Below are 20864 nucleotides of genomic sequence, written 5' to 3'. Positions count from 1 at the left end.
TTTCCTTATAATCAAGATGTTCCTGCCACAGAAGCCCTACCACAAGCTAGACCTGACGACACTTTTTTGCCTTTACGTGCATTTCGACGTCTCATCTGATGGTCCTCGTTGATTGGAAGTGAACAACCATTTTGGTGGTCATACCGCCTCCAATGATGAGATCGCCGCTGTTCAATCTTCTTCGTCGTCTGCAGGCCCACCGCTGCTTATCACTGAGGTTCCCCATGCATCGATGTGTGGTCTGGGCCTATCAATTCCTCTCAGAAACAACCACCGCAACTACAAGGTATGCTGAAGCAAAGGAAGGCCAGCAGAGGTGGCCATCGGCTGACCTCTCTAGTTCTAACCACTCAATACCTTTGATAAGTGTGGCCACCGCCGCAAAGCATTGCCCTAGCAACCATCCTGCAACGATTGATCCGCCTGAACGGGCCACACAAGAGCGTGCTCAGCACAGTAAGGTATGTGGCAACTATACCTCGTCGAATGCTAGTGTTGCCTTCAAGCAGCTGTGCGTCACCACGCTGCTACGGCGTCTGGCAGAAAAAAGTGTCTCGTGCAAGCATAGCGCCTTCACCAGACGTCATGTTGTGACAATAAGCTGGTAGCAAGACAGACATGAACTCCGGCAACCAAATGTCCTATAGAAGCAGCGCTGCCGTGGGGAAGTTGGGATGCCTTCAATGCACAATAAAAGTTTACATTTCAATTGCCTCAGGCTCAGACTGCTAAAGAATGCTGTAAGGTACCGGCGCCACACTGCGGCTGGCGAAGACGCTCGAGACTAAAAGAAGAAGAGGAGAAGCGGAAGTGAAGCGTGGCGTAGAGAGCATGCGAGAGAGAACAGGAAGAACATGGTCGGCGACGGACGTGGAACATATCTGCTGGCTTCCCGAGTTCCGAGGCTTGGGCCCCAGCCGCAGAAGTCCGGGCTACCAGAACTGGACCGCCCGCCTTCGACAGCCTCAGGCACCAGAACCAGGCGCCGCTGCTCCCTTCCTGCCTTTTCCGTGGACGGCAGCCTCTGAACGCGGACCGCCTCCATCGCCTCGCTGCTTCCCCGCGCTACCTGACCAGGGGGCCGCTCCCATGTTCCACAGGTGTGACGGGTTCTTACCAGGACGAGCACATCGCGAAAGCCTCGAGCAAGGAGAGAGGTAAAGAGAAAAGGAAGAACAGCTGCTGCAGCAGAAAAGAAGAAGAAAGCACGACCACATCCCCCTTTTAGCCATCGCCGAGTGCTGTGTGGCTGTTTTATTGCTTACAGAAGCGTGAGGGTCTCTCGAGCCTGCCTAAAGAAAATTGCTTACATTCACAGCGCAAAGACAAACACGGACTTGAGGGGAGACACCACAAAGCGCCGACTTCAACAACCTTTATTGCTGCGCGCAGCGACTACATATAGCATACAGCGGGCATGCGCAGCAACGAAAAGGAAAGTCAACTCGTACCATCTCGCCCAGCAACTGATTTTATATAAGAAAATTAATCGCCGTGAACGCAGACATGTATAAACAGATGGAGCCACGGCTGCACAAATGCTTTGCCATGCGCAAAGAGGAGCTGCCAGCACTCCAGCGTAATGTTTTAAAGTTCTGGCGTTCAAACCGCCTTGAGGAAGCTGAAGTTATAATTTGCAAGGGTGCTCACCTGGCACCACCCCTATTAACAAGGAATAATGCCTCAATTAGCACTATGGGTTCTTTCTAAGTCGTTGATTGTTTACATCATCTCTCGTTTGCAATATACCTGACATAAAACCAACGATCAGCCTTTCTCTTTTCGGGCCGCGTTATAGTTCTGATGCTCCTCGTGCAGTGAACCTGTTACCTGTGTCGTTAGTGCATAGAATAATTATTTGTATGCTGTGCTCAGACTTGCTTGCTTCTAGTAACGGTAATAATAAAGGGCACGTATGCACTTTCGGCAAGCTTATACTTATTCTAGGAATTCATGTTCGAGTTATGCATCATCGGTCTTGTAGTAATTAGCCGATTTTAACACTTCTACGTTTTAACGCACGCCGAATGGTCATTTTCGGTAACAATGTTGAAACATAATTTTTTATACAAGCTTGACACTTTTCGAAAGCGCTAAAGCAACACGGACAAAAACGGAACAGACAGGGACGAGCGCTACTTCCAACTGTTTATTTCATGGAACCGCAGGTTCTTTATACAGTATAGTCAAAGGCTACTATGACACCGCAGAAGGCTGTACGTGCGCGGTGAAAAAATGTAGCTCCCGAAACGGACAGAACCCGAAGACACGTGCAAGACTACGTTGGTACACTGAGGAATGCGTGTTCTCTTTTTGGCATTGAAATAGAAGGAGCGCTGACACAAGTGCTTCCCAGGGATGCTATTTTCTGTACTTCGATAGTCTCTCGGTTAAGTTGATCGCAACAACGTCCGACAATATGGCACTGATTTAACAATGGAGCACAGTTACGGCGCTTACTGCAGTGAATGGCTGGGTCGCTTTCGGACGAATTTATAACATTATTGTTGTGCTAGCGTAACAGGTCATTGAGACAACAGCCTGTTTGTCCAGCATACTTTTTGCCGCACGATAGAGGGATGCAGCAAACAACACAATCAATGCAGTCCACGTACGCTTTTTTTGTGTTTGATGCCACATGTTTGTTTGACTGCGGAGTATATCTTTGTCAGCTTGAAAAGCTTGTTGAGCTTATGAGGGGCTGTAAACACAACTCTCATGCCTGCTTTTTACGCTATCTTTTCCAAGTTGTGGGAGACACTGTGCACGTAAGGGAGCACCGCAACCTTTTTCTTATCACTAGACTTCTGTGCGGTATCTTCACGAGCGTTAGGGTTCCTAAGAATGCGTTCTGCTGCCGAGACCTGTAGTGGAACAGGGCAGCCAGCGGCGGATAACCGGTTGACTTGATTGTGGAAGCTGCGGGACAGGCACTAGCGGCAAGATTTTGTCAAGGCGTTTCTAAAGCAAAGCGAAATGACTTCACGCTTTAGTAGTTTTGTGTGGGCGGAGCGAAAAGCTAAGAGGGGCTTATTGCCGCGAGGTTCGTAGCTCCATCAAACGTGGTCATCGGTGAGTGGAAAGTTAATATCTAGAAAGAATATTTCCCCGTCAGATGGTAGCTGAAGAGTTAGTTTTAGAGGGCTGAGATTATTCTTGAAGGCTGCTAAATTCTAGCTAGCTTCGTGCTGAAGGGAGTTCCGGTCACAGCTACACCAGCGATCACACCTGCTTGGGGGTTACTCCTCGTCGCTTTTTGATGATTCTTCACTGCTGTAATTGCGGCGAGTACACCTCAAAGCAATAGATTTGTAGGAATGCAAATAAAATGCCAGAAGTTCAAATTTAAATGAAGATGACGGCCGACAACACAGCGCGCCTTTCGCACTAGCATGATGCACAGCCGACTAACCTGCTAAGCGAAAGAGTGAACGGCCAATGGTCCCGTTGTTTTGGATTCCGGTGCAACGCACTCGCCTGAGTTTATCGGAAGAGTAAATAACCAGAAGTTTTCCCTCGCGCTAGCTACCGCTCATCTCGGAAAGGAAGCGCCAAAGCGAGCGAGCTGGATAAGTAAGGCGCAGTTGAATTTTCGTCATAAGAAACGATGAAAACAAAATTTGTCTTTTTCTTACGCATGCAGTTTCATGCATCCTGGCTTGAGTGGGCACCGGCAGGGGCACATACAACCGACTACTCAGCTTATTCGTAGCAATATACGTAGTTCGGCGTAACGTCTCCAAACTGTAAAGCAGTGCGAATGCTTGAGCAGAAGGGCTTCAGCAGTCTGTTGCGAAGGTCATGACGCCTGCGCTGTCCGTAGCTCGGTTGCGCTTTTGAGTCCAACTGTAGCGCTAAGCCGTTCCCGAGTTCAATTCTTGTGAAAAAAATTGGCGCGTAAGATTCGATTGATTTCTTTATTAATAATCCTTTCTAAATACTGTCCAAGCTGAATGTTAGCAGATAAAATCTTACAAAATTTTTGGTGTAATAAGCGAATTTCCTCAGTGCAGTAAAAATGAGAAGAAAAAAACGAATAAGCAAGAAGTAGTGCCGCGTTTTCGTTTCCCGGGAATCTTTATTCTCTTCTTTTATTATAAAGATTCGTTACATATCTTCGGAAGAAAATTAAAGTTTCTCGCCTACAAACTGCATGATGAGGTGATATATTTCATCCGGTTTGTCAAAACCGGCATAGTGGCCCATGCCGAGCACCACCGCCGAAGTGAAGTTTCTTGCAGATTTCATGTAACCGGCTGCGCTGCTAGGCAAAATTATGCCTCCAGGCAACTGTATGTCGCTGTACGGTTTCCACAGAGTTCGATTGGCTGCTCGATATTCCTCTGAGTGAGTCCAATTCAGCTTTTCGAAATACGCTTGCGAATTCGCTGACGGGAAAAGGGCATCCAGTTGACCAGTGTAGGAGAGCACCCTGGTGTTGTTTAGCACGTATTCTACTTGTGTTGTGATATCTACCAACCAATCTGAAATTAGTCTCATCTGGAGGTGTATGTTGTCATACTGAAGAGAGGTGTTCTCTCCCGCATGAATAGAGATTTTGAAATTAGTGGCGTTTGCAAAAGCGAAGCTCATCAGCATAGGCAACGGCCTCTCGGTGTACAGCGGACTCGCGTGACTATTGTATAAGGTTAGGTTCTGAAACAGAGTTTTGGGTTGAGAAGTGAATATAGTTCTAAATAAGATGCCTAGCGCCTTGGTATAATTAACATGATCAGGTTTTGCGGTGAGATTTCTCATTATCTCAAACTGATTCTTAAAGATTTCATATCCACTTCTATTGAGCATTGAGGTTTGTAAAAGGAAATCGCTGGAGTCTGCTAAATCCAATATTGGGGCAAGAAAACCAACACCGCTGATTGTTCCTTGAAACTTCAATGGTACTTCACTTGTGTTTTTTAGCATGTCGTAGGCGAGTGCAACAGAGTAACGGGCTGGAAAAGCAAGAAACAGAGCACAGTTTTTAGGTGCATAATACCACAGGTTTTAAAATATCTATATCTTTCTGCCACAGGGCAACAGACCGATACTACAAACATGCCTTCTTAAAGCTAATTTGCCAATGGTTAAGTGCGCAATTAGGTGGGATGATCCTTTATCGTAAAAAACAACAACAAAAAACAGCGCACTGAAAGCATGAGCGGACCAGCACTTTTTTCTGTGTCGTAAGTGTCTTTATCGCGCAGTTGCTTTGTAAAGAATGGGAAAGTTGCCGGCGAAAATTAACGTTTCATGTAGTATTTTTGTCTACAGTAAAGAAATTTAAATCTACTGTGAAGTTTTAAATGCTGGAGAAAACCAGAAAAATAAAAGGATGCCGATTTACGTTCTCACTGACCACGAAAATATGTTATCGCGCTTTGGAAGGCACTCTTCAGAAAATCACAATTGCTTGTAGTACATTTTAGGCGGTCATTCAAACAATGCACACACACACATAAAGTCTTGCATCTATGTTGGCTGAACTTATACCAGGATACAAGGGTAGACGTGCGGGCTTGTCGGTGGTTCATACTTGGTTTAAACAGCGCAAAAGACGCGGACGCAGAAGCGACACACAAGGCACCCACAAGGCACCCACAGCGCCGACTCTCAACTATGTTTATTCATGAAACTTACTTGTATAGATACAGATGGCTTGATGGGCGACAGGTGGAAAATAAATACAGTGCACAAAAGAGAGAGAAGAAAGAATGAATGCTAATCGCGTTTAGCGCGGTTATCCAACTACGCCCGTTTTCCTGACAGGGCAAGAGATGGTGTGCTAACGCAAAGGTCAGCCAGAGCTAAAATCCTTTGAGCTTCAATTATTTCCCTCGTGGTTCGGTCCTTGCTTCTTTTGAAGGTTCGGAACTTATCAAACATCGGTTTGCAGACTTTCTTATTTTCCTTTGTGCAATCGAAGCAGTGAAGCGCCAGGTTGCGGTCATTAGAGTTAGTCAAATACCTTTTGTGTTCTCTTAATCTGCCATTCAGGCAATGCCCTGTTTCTCCCACATATATATTTCCCGCAAGATAGTGGAATTTGATAAAAGAGCCTTCAATACAATCTAAAAACCTGCTTTGATGCTTTATTTTACATGCATACCTTGGCTTAGTCACATGACTGCTGATGCGGCTAAGTATAGGCAGCTTGCACGGAGCGGAAAAGGCTAGATGTTCGTACAGCCTTTTCCGCTCCGTGCAGGTTGTCTATGCTTAGCCGAATCAGTAGTCCTGTGACTAAGCCAAGGTACGCATGTAAAATAAATTCCACTATCTTGCGGCAAAATATACGTGGGACAAACGGGGCGTTGCCTGAATGGCAGATTGCCTGAACGCCTGATAAATTTTGTATGCTTGTGTTTGTACTTTTTGGTGTACTTGATGTTTGTTACTTGTTGCTTATTTTATTGTATCCTGTGTTTTTGACTGCCATGAAGTGCTCTGTACTGCTGCAGATTCTTTTTGTGAATGGTGTTGAAAGGTTCTTTTATAGGCATTGTGTTTAAGCTGAAGTGTATTTAACGAAATATGTTTCTAACTAACTTTTTGAAGCTAAATGTGTTGTTTTTTTTCAAACTGCTGCCGAATTGTACATGATGGGGCCGGGCTTCATCAAGCCGCAATCATGCTGCTTTTACCTGCCACCCCCTTTTTCTCCTTGAGAGAGAAAATAAAGATTTTATTTGATTTGATTTGAAGAGAACATAAAAGGTATTTGACTAACTCTAATGACCGCAACCTGGCGCTTCACTGCTTCGATTGCACAAAGGAAAATAAGAAAGTCTACAAACGTGTGTTTGATAAGTGCCTAACCTTCAAAAGAAGCAATGACCCAACCACGAGGGAAATAATTGAAGCTCAAAGGATTTTAGCTCTGGCTGACCTTTGCGTTAGCACACCATCTCTTGCCCTATCTGGAAAATAACGGGCGTACTTGGATAAGCGCGCGAAACGCGATTAGCATTAATTCTTTCTTCTTTCCCTTTTGCGCACTGTATTTCTTTTCCACCTGTCACGCATGAAGCCATCTGTATATATACATGTAAATTTCATGAATAAACATAGCTCAGAGTCAGCGCTGTGTGTCTTGTGTGTCCCTTCTGCGTCCGCGTCTTTTGCGTTGTTTAAACCAAGTTCTTCCAGGATTTCGTGAAGTATAAATTCCCGTCTCAAGAGGCTTAATCGCAAGCTAAACGGAAAGCACCAGTGCAGATACTACTTCTCAGCCTGCCAAACACGATCTTCTGGTGATCAAAGGAAAACTAGCCCGTGATTAGGTGCTGCTGTGACACACCTATTTTTGAAAAAATCCCGCATTATGCTATACTTAAACAGGAGAGAGGCACTTGACAGAGCAGTGTCTTAAGTAATGAACACCGTTGAACTAAATGAATCTTTACTTTTGTTGTTTTTCCGACATGACTTGTTCGCATCGCTGCCGTAAGGAACATTTTTTTCTATTTACATGTGCAGCAATCCAGCCTGCTGTAATGTGCCACATTTAGATCTACATTCTTCGAAAAAAAAAACTGACTTCAGGCAGGGAGTAAAGTAATTTTAAATTCCTTTTATTTGAACACGGGCTGCGATCAATATTTTCCTCAGGTTGGAGTGTGCAAGTGCCGGTTACTGCCAACAGTACCACGACTTATCGAGAGAAAAAAATTAACCCGCAGATGGTTACCATACTGTAACGCGAGATTCAGCGGCACCTATTGAGGTATTTTCGTTTCGCTGTATATTAAGGAGGGTCGGGACTTCAAGAATGGGTTTTAGGTGCTGCTGTGACACACCTATTTTTGAAAAAATCCCGCATTATGCTATACTTAAACAGGAGAGAGGCACTTGACAGAGCAGTGTCTTAAGTAATGAACACCGTTGAACTAAATGAATCTTTACTTTTGTTGTTTTTCCGACATGACTTGTTCGCATCGCTGCCGTAAGGAACATTTTTTTCTATTTACATGTGCAGCAATCCAGCCTGCTGTAATGTGCCACATTTAGATCTACATTCTTCGAAAAAAAAAACTGACTTCAGGCAGGGAGTAAAGTAATTTTAAATTCCTTTTATTTGAACACGGGCTGCGATCAATATTTTCCTCAGGTTGGAGTGTGCAAGTGCCGGTTACTGCCAACAGTACCACGACTTATCGAGAGAAAAAAATTAACCCGCAGATGGTTACCATACTGTAACGCGAGATTCAGCGGCACCTATTGAGGTATTTTCGTTTCGCTGTATATTAAGGAGGGTCGGGACTTCAAGAATGGGTTCAAAGTTAACTGTAGGGCGGTTGTAATAAAAGTCTAACGCTGCGCGGCTGGAGGACGAGCTTCGCCTGTGCATCGAGATCTGAAAAAGCTGGAAGGAGGAATTGGTAAAAGAGGCGAAGAAAATTCGGGTTCTCACACCTTGGCCAATTCCCCCATGCGTGTATGTGCCATGTTTTAAGAAGAAGAAGAAGAAGAATTTGTGATCTGGCCCGGACGGTGCTGCTCAACAACCTACCCTGCGCCTACCCTTCAGCCTGCCTGTAAATAAACCTATGTCATCCGCAAGAAAACTTTAAGCTACGAAAGTTGCTAGCAGTCTTCTAAATATATGCAGAGTGCGTTAGTGGTGAAAACTAGACTTAAGTTCTCTCTACAAGAATTGTTTTTAATTGTTATTTTTTTCTACTGATGTGCTTCTTCATTAAAATCTACTGAAATCAGAGCTTCGGAAAAAGACAATGCGCCAAAAAACAGCAATGAAGTAAGAGCGACATTGAAAGAATGAAAATTCTGTGTTGAAATTATGTTTGAGAATAAAATTGCTGTTCAACATAACAGGTACCAAAGGTTTACGCTTTGAGCAAGCATTAGATTTATTATAATTGTTTTTTCTTTTTTCCAGCAATAAACTTGCCAACCATCGATGGTTTATTTTAGAAAAAAATTTAAATGGACTTGATCTCATGATTCTGGCACCAGTCATGTAAAATGCATTCCTTGAAATCTGTGGAGAATTTGGTTTGCTTATGCATGTTCATGAAAAAAAATACATTAAATTCCAAAGATGCTGCCTTGATAAAAATTAGACTGATGCTTTTGATAGCTCGCATCTTTTCGCTCGGCGTGACAACGTAAAACGACGAAAGAAGCAGTTTTCAAGTCGAAAATCTCCTAGTGCAATTTGTTTTTGGAACGCAAAAAGAAAAGCTTTATTAGCAGGATGCAGAATTTGAAAATTAATTTTTCAAAAAAAAAAATTGGAGGGGACACTTAAGCTTCGCGGTAATAGTATGACGCGATAGCTTAATGGGTTAACTGCCATATATAGAGAAGGTCATTCTCTCCATTGCATTCATAGGTCACTTGGAGTCGTGTTGCTCCCACTGGCGCAGTGGTGCAGCGGTTAAGCACTGCGCCACTGCCCTGCGATGGCTGCTGCTCGCAGCGGTGGGCCTTTGGCGACCCAGGTTGCCACGGTGGGCAATACCTGCCAGAGCCATGCTCTAGATCTTTCGCTCACAATGCCTACACCGGACTTTCTGGAGAACGGCGCCTTTAACGCTGGCGCGTTAACACCCCCCCCCCCCCCCCCCCCCCGGCCTTTTCGGTGATTCCTGCTCCTTCTGTCCCGCTCCTTTCAGCGAGGCGGACACGAAACACTTGCTTTGGTCATGCCCCTCTTTGCGTGCTGTCCGACAGAAACACCTGCTCCGGTTTGTACCGCCCCCAGGCTGTCCAGCAGATGCAGAATACTTGATTTTTGGGCCGCACCACCGGATGTTACTAAACTTTCTTCCGGAGTCCAGTTTATACTTATATTTGCAAATACATATGCCAGCAGGCACGCTGTCGCAATAAAAGAAAATCGCCCCATCTTAAGAATATGTGAGCTGCTTGCATGAATGTGTAGTTATAACGCACTTTCTTTAAGCAGAACATTCAGTTGGGCGAGTTGGAGGGCTCGTCCCGTGTCCTTCTTGTTCTTGTCCGACGTTGTTCGCGCTGTTTTACAAAAGATGCACTTTCTTTAATTTTGCAGTCATATTTGGTCCTCTACTCAGCCGCTCAGGCGCCACCACCACCGAGGCTCTGTTTGTGCAACGCGTTTCTCAGCAGCCGCCTCTGATAGAGCGTGTCACATCCCCAAGTTCCTTCTATGCTCTCTCTCCTCCTTGCTCGGTGACCACCTTCTGGATGAATCTCATGGTGAACACCGTTCATGTAAACAATCCATCACCCTCGTCATACTCTTTTTCCATGGTAACCATTCTAAGCGTGGATCTCAATGCGATCCCTCGAGGTGGTGAATTTTTGAGCTCTCTCCATATTATCTTCCTTCGACGGTTACCAGCCGGAGGGTAGCTCCCGTGGTAGCCACCATAAGGTTGTGTCTTCCTCCCCCGCACTCGCCCTACCGTCATCGTGGAGCGATAACCCTCCTCGTCCTTTCACGGTAACCGCCAACCGGGTAGTACCTGTTACAACCACAGTCCCAATACGAATTTATCCTTCCACGACAACTGCACTCTGTGTGGTCCCTGCGGGAACCCGTCTCCGGTTGCGTATTCTTCTCCCCTTACTATACTCTCCTCCTACCACTGTCACCACCCGAAGGATGGGTCCCTTGGAAACCTCTTTCTTGTTCCGCATTTCTCGCTCTCGCCACATACTCCTTGTTCCAGGGTAAACATCCTTTGGTTGCACATTTCCTCTGCTCTCGTCATGCCCTCCTCCTTACACGGTTACCTTCCTCCAAGTGCTTCTCGTGGCCAGCACCTCTGGTTACACCGACTTGTACTACTGCGACTGCTAGTACTACTACTACGACGACGGCGCGAAACCCAGGGAATGGGCGCTTAACTTCTGTAGCTGGAAAAAAAAAGACTGGAAGGGTCACTTAAGCTCCGCCCTAAGGCCATCACGGGATAGCATTAATTCTTAAATAACCTTACATGTGTAATTGTCCTCCTCTACATTACATTCACAGATCGCTGGAAACACTCATACCACTCCAGGGGCAGTGGTGCTGCAGTTGAGTGGTGTGCCACTGCCCCGGCAGTTGGCTGTTTCAAACACTGCCACCGGTGGGGCTTGCGAGAGCCAGGTTGATCGTCCCGAGCAACTTTTCACGACCAGTCATTAATTTAACTGCCGCCTGCCACGGTGGGCAGGTTGCCATGTGCCACGGTTTTCAAGTTCTAATGACGTCATAAGGTCACGTGACCTAGGTTAGCAGGTGGGCTACCTGCTTCTCTGGAAATTTTTCGCTGCTGAGAACACGAACGCCTGGCTTTCCGCTACTGCGCACCCTCTGGTCGAAAATATTTTCTACCCTTGCGGTGGTAAGGCATCATCTACAGAACGCGCCGCCGTAAAAAGTTTTTGGAAGAGCTCATCAATTGATGAGGTACAGCCGTCACAATGAAGCTACTTCGCCATGCTCCTCGCCTTCTGTTAACTCTTTTCTTTCTCTTTTTCTCCATCTCACCTCGTCGGCTAGCCACCGCAAGCGAAAATTGCCCTCCTTCTCTGGTGTTAGTGGTAGGCGTGGAGTATCGTGGACCACGTCACATGTCTACGTCATAGCCTTGCCTTTGAAAGTATTCTTGTCTTGCTTTTTTCTACCCGGGATGTGGCGGGGGAGGCTGAGGAAGACGGTATGCACGCGCGCAATGAGCAGACGATGCGACGCGTCAGCTGCTACCGCCCTTCATTCCTAAGTCAGAACCATGAACCAATGGAATGCCTTTCACGAAGATTTGAAAGATGACGTCATCTTAACGCTAAGAATGCAAGTCTTAGCCAGCCCTAGCATAGACAGTAAGGAGGTTGGCTTAGCGAAAGGGAGAGTGAGATGGCTTTAATTGATTTGAATATTTACTTTTTTTATTTGGGCGGGGGGTACGCATAGCTCTAGTGGTTTGCAGAGGATATCTACGATGCCTCATTTATACCCTAGGCTTGTTTGCTTAAGAGAACTGGGGTAGCGTGGGAAAAGAATATCGCTACGGAAGTCTCGTAACTCGAAAGTGTTACGTTCCTTGTGTTTTTTTCCTTCCTCTATCCAGTACCTTTCAGGTTTTTTCCCGCTTTAATATCTTGCCAACTGGACTACGACAGTACCATCTAAAGCATTGACATAAATTATACACACCACTCTTCATTTTAGGGTTTTATTTTTTTTTTATAAATTCTAGGGGGTTAAAAAAAAGTGAGCCGACACTGAGGCAGCGATCGAATATCGATCGTTAACACACCTAACATAGACCGCCGGTTCGAATCCCTTCCGCGAGCTAGACTATAACTAGTAAGTTTATGCTGCATGAAACGCTCAATCGTATATCACCATCCAGAACATTCTGCGGCAAACGGTTGGCCCACAATTTTTACACCAATGTCGGGACTAAGTGGCTGATTTTGACGCCCGCCAGACTCAGATATATATAATCCAGACCGATATAGTTTAGTCACTGTTTTTGGTGCTCGGGCGTCATGGTGCCGCCTGTTTATATTTTGTTCCATTTTGTAACAACCTCGGTTACCATGACAACCACTAGGTTACGATTTGCGTTATAACGCATACGGCTGAGATCCGAAACGTGAGAATTAGAGCCTGACGCTCTAATACAATGTAGTTGCTATGGAGGCCGCCATCTTGGATGCTATCCGTGGAATCAGCATAACTCGGAGGATCGAAACGCGACCAGTAAAACTAATGGTCTAAAATAGGGTTTTATTTTTTATAGCTGGTTAAACGTGCGAACCACATACAGACACTAGGAAGGTGGACGGCACTGCGCGCCTCCCGTCTACTTTCCTTGTGTCTGTGCGTCTTACACAGCTTTAACCAGAGATGAACAATTACCAACTAGCCCAAACAGACGTTCTTCTATTTTAATAATTTATGATAGGAGAAATCGGGCTTTTTCAGGAATTACTAGGCAATTAAGGCTTTTCTGGGTTAAATATCAGCAAGAAAAAAATATAATGTAGAGCACACGACCGATTGTTCAAGATAGAAAGCTGACCGTTCGCGAAAATCTCGTTGAGCTGACGCCTTTTGTGTACGCGCATTTTTTTAAGACAAGAGATGGGCCTGCTTATGGTGTGTCAAAATACAGGCATGCATCGGCATGAACAACGAATTACACTTCTTGTGGCTAGCGGGAGGACCGGCAGGAATCGGACCACAGCCGACCGCGCTTTCGATTTGGTTTCCGCAGAAACCTGAAGTTGGTAGTGACTGAGAATCGCAAGACGAAAAACCGTTCTAACCTTTCGACAGCTCGCCCCTTACAAGCTACACCTAAAGCAGCTTCGACAATATGGATGTCTTGCAGACTAAAGGGAAGGCAGCCTATCCTCGTTTCCTCTTAAAGTGGAAGTGCTGCTTGGGAATTGTGCTGAATACTGACCTAGAATATACTGTACACCATGCATCGCTGTCTGAAGATAATTAAGTGCTACCTTTTACGAGCAAGGTTTTAGCAAGGCACATTTTCGGGTAAAAAATCTGTTTGAACCCGACTTTTAATGAATGTTTTCGGGGTGGAACAATCGGATAAAATCGAGGTATCCCTGAGAACAAGGGACGCTAATTATGTACCTTGTCACAGAGAAATCAAGAACCGCTTTCGAGGTAAGCTTCCGATTAGGCAATTAATCGAGTATTAAATTGATTTGAAGCTATGCACATCAAATGCGTTAACATTGGAGGACGTTGGCTTTCCGCCAAAAAACCCTTTAAGAACAATGCTCTACGAACAGAAATATGTCGGAGCCACCGCGGTGGCTCATGGGTTATGGTGGTCGACTGCACACTCGAAAGACTTGGGTTCAATCCTGGGTGCGGCGGTCACATTTCGATGCAGGCGAAGTGTTACAAGCTCGTCTACTGTGCGATGTCAGTACAAGTTAAAAAACCCAATGTGGTCGAAATTATACGGAGCCCTGAACTACAGCGTCTCTGATAGCCTGAGTCGCTTTGAGAAGTAAAATTCCAGAAGCCAAACTAAACAAAAAAGAAGTATATTGGAAGTGCTAGTTTTGGTTCAGGTTGGTCATGGACAGAATCTAATGGCTTATGTCTCCATTTCCTCTTGGGCACCTGGTTGCGTTATGCGGAACAATTCAGCCCACAGAACTTTTATTTAATAATATAACTTTTAAGGCAAACGTTTGGATGCCACAGCTTATACATAAAGCTTCATATCATACGTAGCGTTTTCCCGGCTTTGTGACATTTTTACTTGAAGTCGTCAATATACTGTCTGCGTAACATTATGCCGGAGAAGCGGTTAAAACAAGGACGCATAGAGTGGTATCTCTAATATTCTAAACTCTCTTCGCAAATTAGGACCAGCCACAAGAGGATAATAGGAAATGTAACCGCTGCTATTTTCGACATTTGTATTCCTGCTTTAATACCTGCGCAGGAAGTGGCTCTTGAAACCAGCCACAAATAAACCTTTGCCCTGAAAAAAGTCAAATTGTTGTCCGAAACTGCTTGCCAGGAAGGGGCCTAAAGTGGGCTTTTACCGCACGAGGAGGATTTAGAGTTTTATGAAGGCGGAACAAATCACTGGCCCGTCAACGTAACTGTTTGGTCCAAGACCCCTTTGCCAAGTTACTCACCCCAGAAAAGCCAAGCACCAGGCCGTGGAAAAGCTTGTACTCATTAGAAAGCCGGTGCGTACCGGCGGCATTGGGCACTCGGGATCGAACCCAGCGCCTTCCGTATGCGAGACGTATGCTTTACTGCAAGGACACCACTTCGGTTCCGCTTCGGCACAGAGTCCGAAAACAAAATTACTTTTACATGTACTGCAGTTTGAGCAGTGAATTTTAAAATTGTACCTACCTGCATAGGAGTCTCCGCCGGCGTAGAAGTCCCGTTGCTGATATTCTTTAAAGAGTTCCAGAAACTGTTGTAGGAATTCTTTGATATCTTTGGTTACGTCATCTAGTTTTGTTGCGTACCCAGATGCGTTCGTCGTGAAACTGTATCCAGCTCCAACGGGAGCGTCAAGGTAAATGACGCTCATGTTCTTTTGTATTGTGAGCTCCCTTCTCGTGAGGTTGCCTTGAGCATCTAACTGAACAGGACCGTTTTGGAGCAGCAGACTTAACAGCACTGGCAGGCCCGGACCCCCCGGTGTCCACAGCATCAGGGGTGCCTTAGGGTCATTGTTCTGGAATTTTGTTGCAGGAGCAAGTATTAAGTTTAGTTTTTTCACTCCTCAACTATTGCTGTATATTTATTTAAATTCAGAAAAAAGCCAGGTGTACCTGCTCTATTCTTGAACTTTTTGAAACTGTAGACTGCATACAGTCATTTACAGTGGCATGAGAAGAAGTCTCAAATTTATAACTAACATAATAAATTGTTTGATGAGCATGGGCAGGCATTTATCTGAATACAACAGTATACCGGTTCCCAAAAAATCTCTGCATTACATGTCCGGAGGGCAATATTATGAGTGCATGGTTAACATCTTCTGGTCATTGTTGTTTTGACTGCCACGTGTTGCAGGAAATATCCACATCTTCAAGAAAAAGGACGCCGGGCTTTTCCGACAGCGGCGCCAGCTTCCTCCGCCGCTTCTAGCAATCATAGGGTACCCGCGTTGCTTAAGCACTCTCACTTTCTATTCCTACAATGAACATTGTAGAAAATAGCAATTCAGGCGTGCAAATACACAGAATTGGACAGAGTCGGACGTACCTGATTGTCAAAATGACTGAGATGCGATTGCTAGATTTGAGCGTGTTTTTTTCTTTTTTAGTAGTGACGGTCCACTAATGGCTTGCGTTTTTAGGAATAAACCTTTCATTTGCAATCGCTCGTAGCTTCAGCTGTTCTAGCTCCTTCTCTACTCCATCTTCGCCGAAGTTGCTCGTTCAACAATTATGGCGGTAAAGTTGAAATCGCTGGATACAAGTTTCTGTTCAGGTCTGTTTATATTATGGTATGACGAAGATGAAATACGCAGCGCAAAAACGCGCACGGACGACAGAAGAAAGATGAGCACAGCGCTTGTGTTGGTCCTTCTGTCGTCCGTGCGTTTTTTTTTTTTGCGCCGCATATTTCCTGTTCTGTGATGAACCAACAGGCCCAAATCACCAGCCTTCATAAATGGTGTGACGACTTCAGGAAGCTTGCTCGAATGTCATAGCCGCTGAAGTCCGAAAACAGTATGAGTTGATGAAGTACTGGCAGACTAGACGCCTTTGACCTTTATTGGGCGCAACTACCGCGTCACCGATGATGATGATGCTGGCAGTGAACATAAGCGCTTACATGGGCGCGCAGCGAGCAGTTCTGCTCAATGCTTGCTATTAAAGGGTCACTGAAAAGGGGGTTTGAGGTTGGCTATAAAATGCTCGCATTATGCAAAGTACAGGCAAATGAGCGTTCATGCCGCTTACAAGACCTCAAGAGCGAGCTGATAATTTCGAATACAATTTTAAAAACTCCCGCTTCCGCGCCTAGCGGCGACCCTCGGTGCTTGGCTTTCGCCCGAATCCGCGCTCGTTACGTCATGCAGCGCTCGTTACGTCAGCAGCGGACTGCTAGCATTAGTTCATGCGCTTCGGCAGCCGGCGGAGGGGGCCAGTGCTAGAGGCCGGCGGAGGAGCGCCGACATTTCACCGTTAAAAAGTGACGAAAGGAGAGGGAAAGGTGCGAAGACGCGGAAATTAAAATTTTGTCTGCATATAACTCAGCTTCCACAAAACGCATTTAAAAAATTCTTGCTGGAGGATGTTTGTGAAGCGGCGTCCTTTAGCATGCTAGGCATACCGCACTTGGTTAAAGCGGCGAGTTGGGCGTGTTGGTACATAGTTTTCTGGAAAGCAGCGCTGAACAGACGAGGACAGAGACGAGGCGCCCGTCCTTGTCGCCTCGTCTCTGTCCTCGTCTGTTCAGCGCTGCTTTCCAGAAAACTGCATACCGCACCTTTGTTGAGACCCATTTCACAGCCCCTTTAACTTCTGAAGTGGCAGGCCGGGGAGTATACAGAGAGAGAAGGAAGAAAAAAGAATGCCAGAGTACTTACTTCGGCCTCTATGAAGATAAAGAATAGGTTGTTTGTTCCATTTTTCACAGTTATGTAGCCGGAGTAGGCGTTGGCCATTACTCTTTGTAACTTGAAGATCTCCAATTTGCTTTTATTCTTTGCTACATCGTAGCTACAATTTTTAATCCAAGGCGTTAGAAACAACGGTCTCGGATCTGCAAAACTAAAAGGATAACGCTTTTTAGTTGGCAAGGATTATCTAAGAGTGTATCATTGTGCTTTCGACATGGTAGTAATAATGAATTTTATGGCGCAAGAGCGTCTGGGGCCAAAGAACGCCATGACACAAGGTGTTTCATCCTCTCAAGGAGGTGTCAAAGCCACATTTCCTAAGCATTTTGCTCTAAAGGAACTAAGCACCAGGTCAAGGAAAAGCTTGTACGCATTGTATCAGCGGTAAGTACCCGGCGGCGATGGTGATCCAACCCCCCACTTCCCGAATGCGAGGTGGATGCTCAAAACACTAGGCCACCGATGCGGTTGTGCTTTCGACACATTGTACGCAATTTGGTGGGCACAGGAGGCCAGTTGCATGTTCCGTATTAATGGTCACATGATAAATTTTGCCTGCTTTACTAGAGCTTTGCTGCCGTGTTGATTTCTCAGAGCGTCTGAAACATTGTCGCACGTCTTTGTTGCGCCTGAGAGGAAAATTGATAACATTTTTAAAATCTATTTCCTTATGACCTACGTTGTTCTTACACCTTGAGTGATCGAAGAAACAAGGTCCACTGCCCCCTCCCGTCTGTAGAGAGATAAAATCTTTATAACAACCGTGGCGGATATCACTACCATTTTGCTGAACAACTACTACTACACCACTGCCATTCGTATTAATTCTGTACCTGTTAGGGCGGCTGCTAGTACTGCTGGTAACAATTTTGTGAACGAAACGAGTCTTTATCAGTGATGGTGCTTAAAAGGGCTCTGAAAGAGGGCTCATTAAAGCTGTGGTATGCCTGGGATGTTAAAGCACGCCTCTTCAAAAATACTGTGCAGCAAGAATTTTTTAAATCCACTTTGTAGAAGCTGAGTTATCTGTAGTTAAAATTTGAATTTCAGCATTTTGGCGCCTTTCCCTCTCCTCTCGTTACTTTTGAACATTGGAAGGTCGGCGCTCCTCCGCCGGCCCCTCCTCCGGGGGAGAGCTTCCTGATCCGACGCAGCTACGCGGCTTATTGGCCGCGGCCTTGGTAGCTGCATGACGTCTGAAAGAATCTAACCAGTAGCCATCTCCCAACTTTTATACGCAGATGCGAGCGACGGAGGAGGTTTCGAGCATGAAAAAGACGCTGCGCGAAGGGCTCGACAACTTTCGCGCGTGATAGTGGGTCGTCTGCTGCATGTAGAAGTGTATTATTTGTCTCTGGTGTTCATGACAACACAGTGCAGTGGTTGAGTGAGTTAATGTGCTCTCCTCGGAAGGTGTTTCAGAGCCCCTTTAAGGAAAGGGTAGTGACCGTTAGGCGCGCAAGTTTACCACAGCCGCAGGGGCTGCTCACGACGCACAAGGTTTTAAAGACCATTTGTACAAACCAGCTCTAATAAGTAGCAGCCACTTTTCTCAGCACTTTCCGGAATACGACAGCAAATAGAAGTTTTCACAAAGAATCATTATCTCACGGGTGCTCTCGTTTTCTCGGCATGCCGACAGGTGCGCTTCAGGGAAGTAAAGAAAATAGGCAGAACTGAATATTCACACAGGCATGTTAGAAACACACAAAGATTGCAGGAGTGTTGCTGCTGGGAATCCGTACTGTAGCCAATCGTTGTATGAAGCAGCACTGAGAAAATCGTGAAGAGGTTGTTTCATTCATGAATAAGTAGTGTACGAATGTATCGGGCAAGGTAAAAGAGGTGAATAGCTATCAATTTCATATTGAACAACAGCATAAATTAAAAAAAACAAATAATTTTCTGTGCTTGCCTTAGATCCGCTAACCCCTGGCTTCTTTCATCCCCTTGTGTTGAGTCATCCCTGAAACGAACGTAACGCAGCTTTACAGTTCATAGAAAATCAACATCAATGTAGATGGTGAAACGATTAGAGCCATAAGTTTCAAGCAAAAAAGCGAAATGGAACTGGTGATGAACAAATTTTTCTACGCACACCATGTGACATTGCATGTGCCGGGCGCGCTGGAGTGCTGAGAAAAAACGAACCCATCTCAACACGAAGTAGGCGTTAAGAATTGAAAAATACCCGGGCTATCCGAAACACTTGCCGCAGTGATTGAAATGAGTCATTACTTTTGTACATTTCGCTGTGCTGAAGAAATATTTCTGCTGGTCGACCCATTGATAGCGACTATTTTAATTATTTGTTCATTTCGCGATTAAAAATATTGTGGCTGAAAGCAACAATCTGCATAGCAGCCACAGGTACGGCTTTAAAACGAGCTTTCTTTCGGGAGATATTCATGTGCATCGACAAATTTCAATTTTAAATTTCATATGTACGTAGATAAGTTCATGGCTGTTAATCACACGCCTTGTTAGAGGTTCAGCAAAAGTGGTTTCTTCCAAATTTGAAACATTTTATTTTCTTTATCTCTCTTCTGCTATCTGGACGGAAAAGTGAATTTCGCCATCAACTTTCAGTTGCCTATGTTCAGTAGAAAACCTGTTATAGGAGACATGTTCCTAGCTCCGTTCATCGAGCAGTGCACGCAGCAAGCGAAGGTGATGGGTTCGGATCCTACAGTCGCGATGTGTCTTTCTTCTCTTCATTTTGTTTTTCAAGATTTCATGGCCTCTTTTTAAACTTTTTACACAACTGATTTGTAAACTTAATGAGCATCTCCATAAAAGTAAGAAAGGGCCGATTTCCTTATACTTTTCTGCATTTGAAGGGTTTGCTTCAGCGATACATAAGTGATTTTCCTCAGAGTCTGTCAATTTTTTAGCGTTGTTTGCTAAATGACGTTGTGAAGGGCTCAGTTCTGGCAGTCTCCATGTCACAGCTAGGATGCCAGGATTGTCACGCAGCTTCTGCCCTGGCTGTTTGTTCATGCTCTTCGCGGCATTTGCGACGAAAGAGAACGTCCCAAGTCCAAGGCTGTGTCTGGAGGCAGCCCATGCGGACACTTTCGCGTTCGGCTACATGCAGCAAAAATACGTTTTAAAGACCCTCATAGCCTGAGTCCCTGCGGCACGTTAAATGACGTATAAAAAAAGACCTCTTAAACAGGAAAGCTAGGCAGCCGCAGCTACAGCTAGTTTTGCGGAGCTCAGCATCCAACACCTGGAGACCGTGGGTTCGGATCCCACAGGCGGCATGCGGTTGTCTCCTTTTCGAACTTCAGTTATCTAATGTAGAAAACATCGCGCATCTAATTTCCTTATCTATTCAAAAGCACCACGAAAAACGGTTCACTCCATTGCGTTCTCCTTGTTTTCAATGACAGGTTGTTTCTGTCCTGTAACTTATTCTAACAGCAGAATGAAAACTACATGCTTACCCAGAAGCTAGACAGAGACTTCCTGCGAGAACAAGGCACGTCCAGAGGCTGGCAAGTTCCATAGTCAGTAAGGGTAGTCCAACTTCTGAGCCTAGCTGCTTTGAAGGGTACTTTATCATAAAGCCTTTTTTTATTATCTCATCATTTTCTTTTGCTTCTTAAGCATCTATAATGGATGTGCACAGCTGTTCGGCTAAATCATAAGTTAGTGGGGTGCGCTGACAGCTGGCGGTGGCATTATCAGCTTGTTTTCATTGTGTTTCGATCAATTATCATGTTTTCGTATGGGTGCTGACGCACGTGCCGACCTTCACTCGAAAGGTTACAGCTC

General features: G+C 45.3%; 1 protein-coding gene across 1 annotated transcript; it reads right to left on the bottom strand.

The window, feature by feature from the left end:
* Nucleotides 1–784: 784 nt before the first annotated feature.
* On the bottom strand, nucleotides 785–20629 carry LOC144108058 (putative serine carboxypeptidase CPVL). Its single transcript, XM_077641338.1, has 4 exons — nucleotides 20534–20629; nucleotides 17052–19050; nucleotides 14855–15185; nucleotides 785–1182 (listed from the first exon to the last, which is right to left on the bottom strand). The coding sequence occupies exons 2-4, from the start codon at nucleotides 17127–17129 to the stop codon at nucleotides 785–787; spliced, it is 807 nt and encodes a 268-aa protein (XP_077497464.1). The 5' UTR covers nucleotides 17130–19050; nucleotides 20534–20629.
* Nucleotides 20630–20864: the final 235 nt, after the last annotated feature.

Source organism: Amblyomma americanum, chromosome 10 (assembly GCF_052857255.1).
Source record: "Amblyomma americanum isolate KBUSLIRL-KWMA chromosome 10, ASM5285725v1, whole genome shotgun sequence".
Lineage (NCBI taxonomy): Eukaryota > Metazoa > Arthropoda > Arachnida > Ixodida > Ixodidae > Amblyomma > Amblyomma americanum.
Note: the sequence above shows the minus strand (reverse complement) of the source record. Positions and strands in the feature narration are given on the sequence as shown.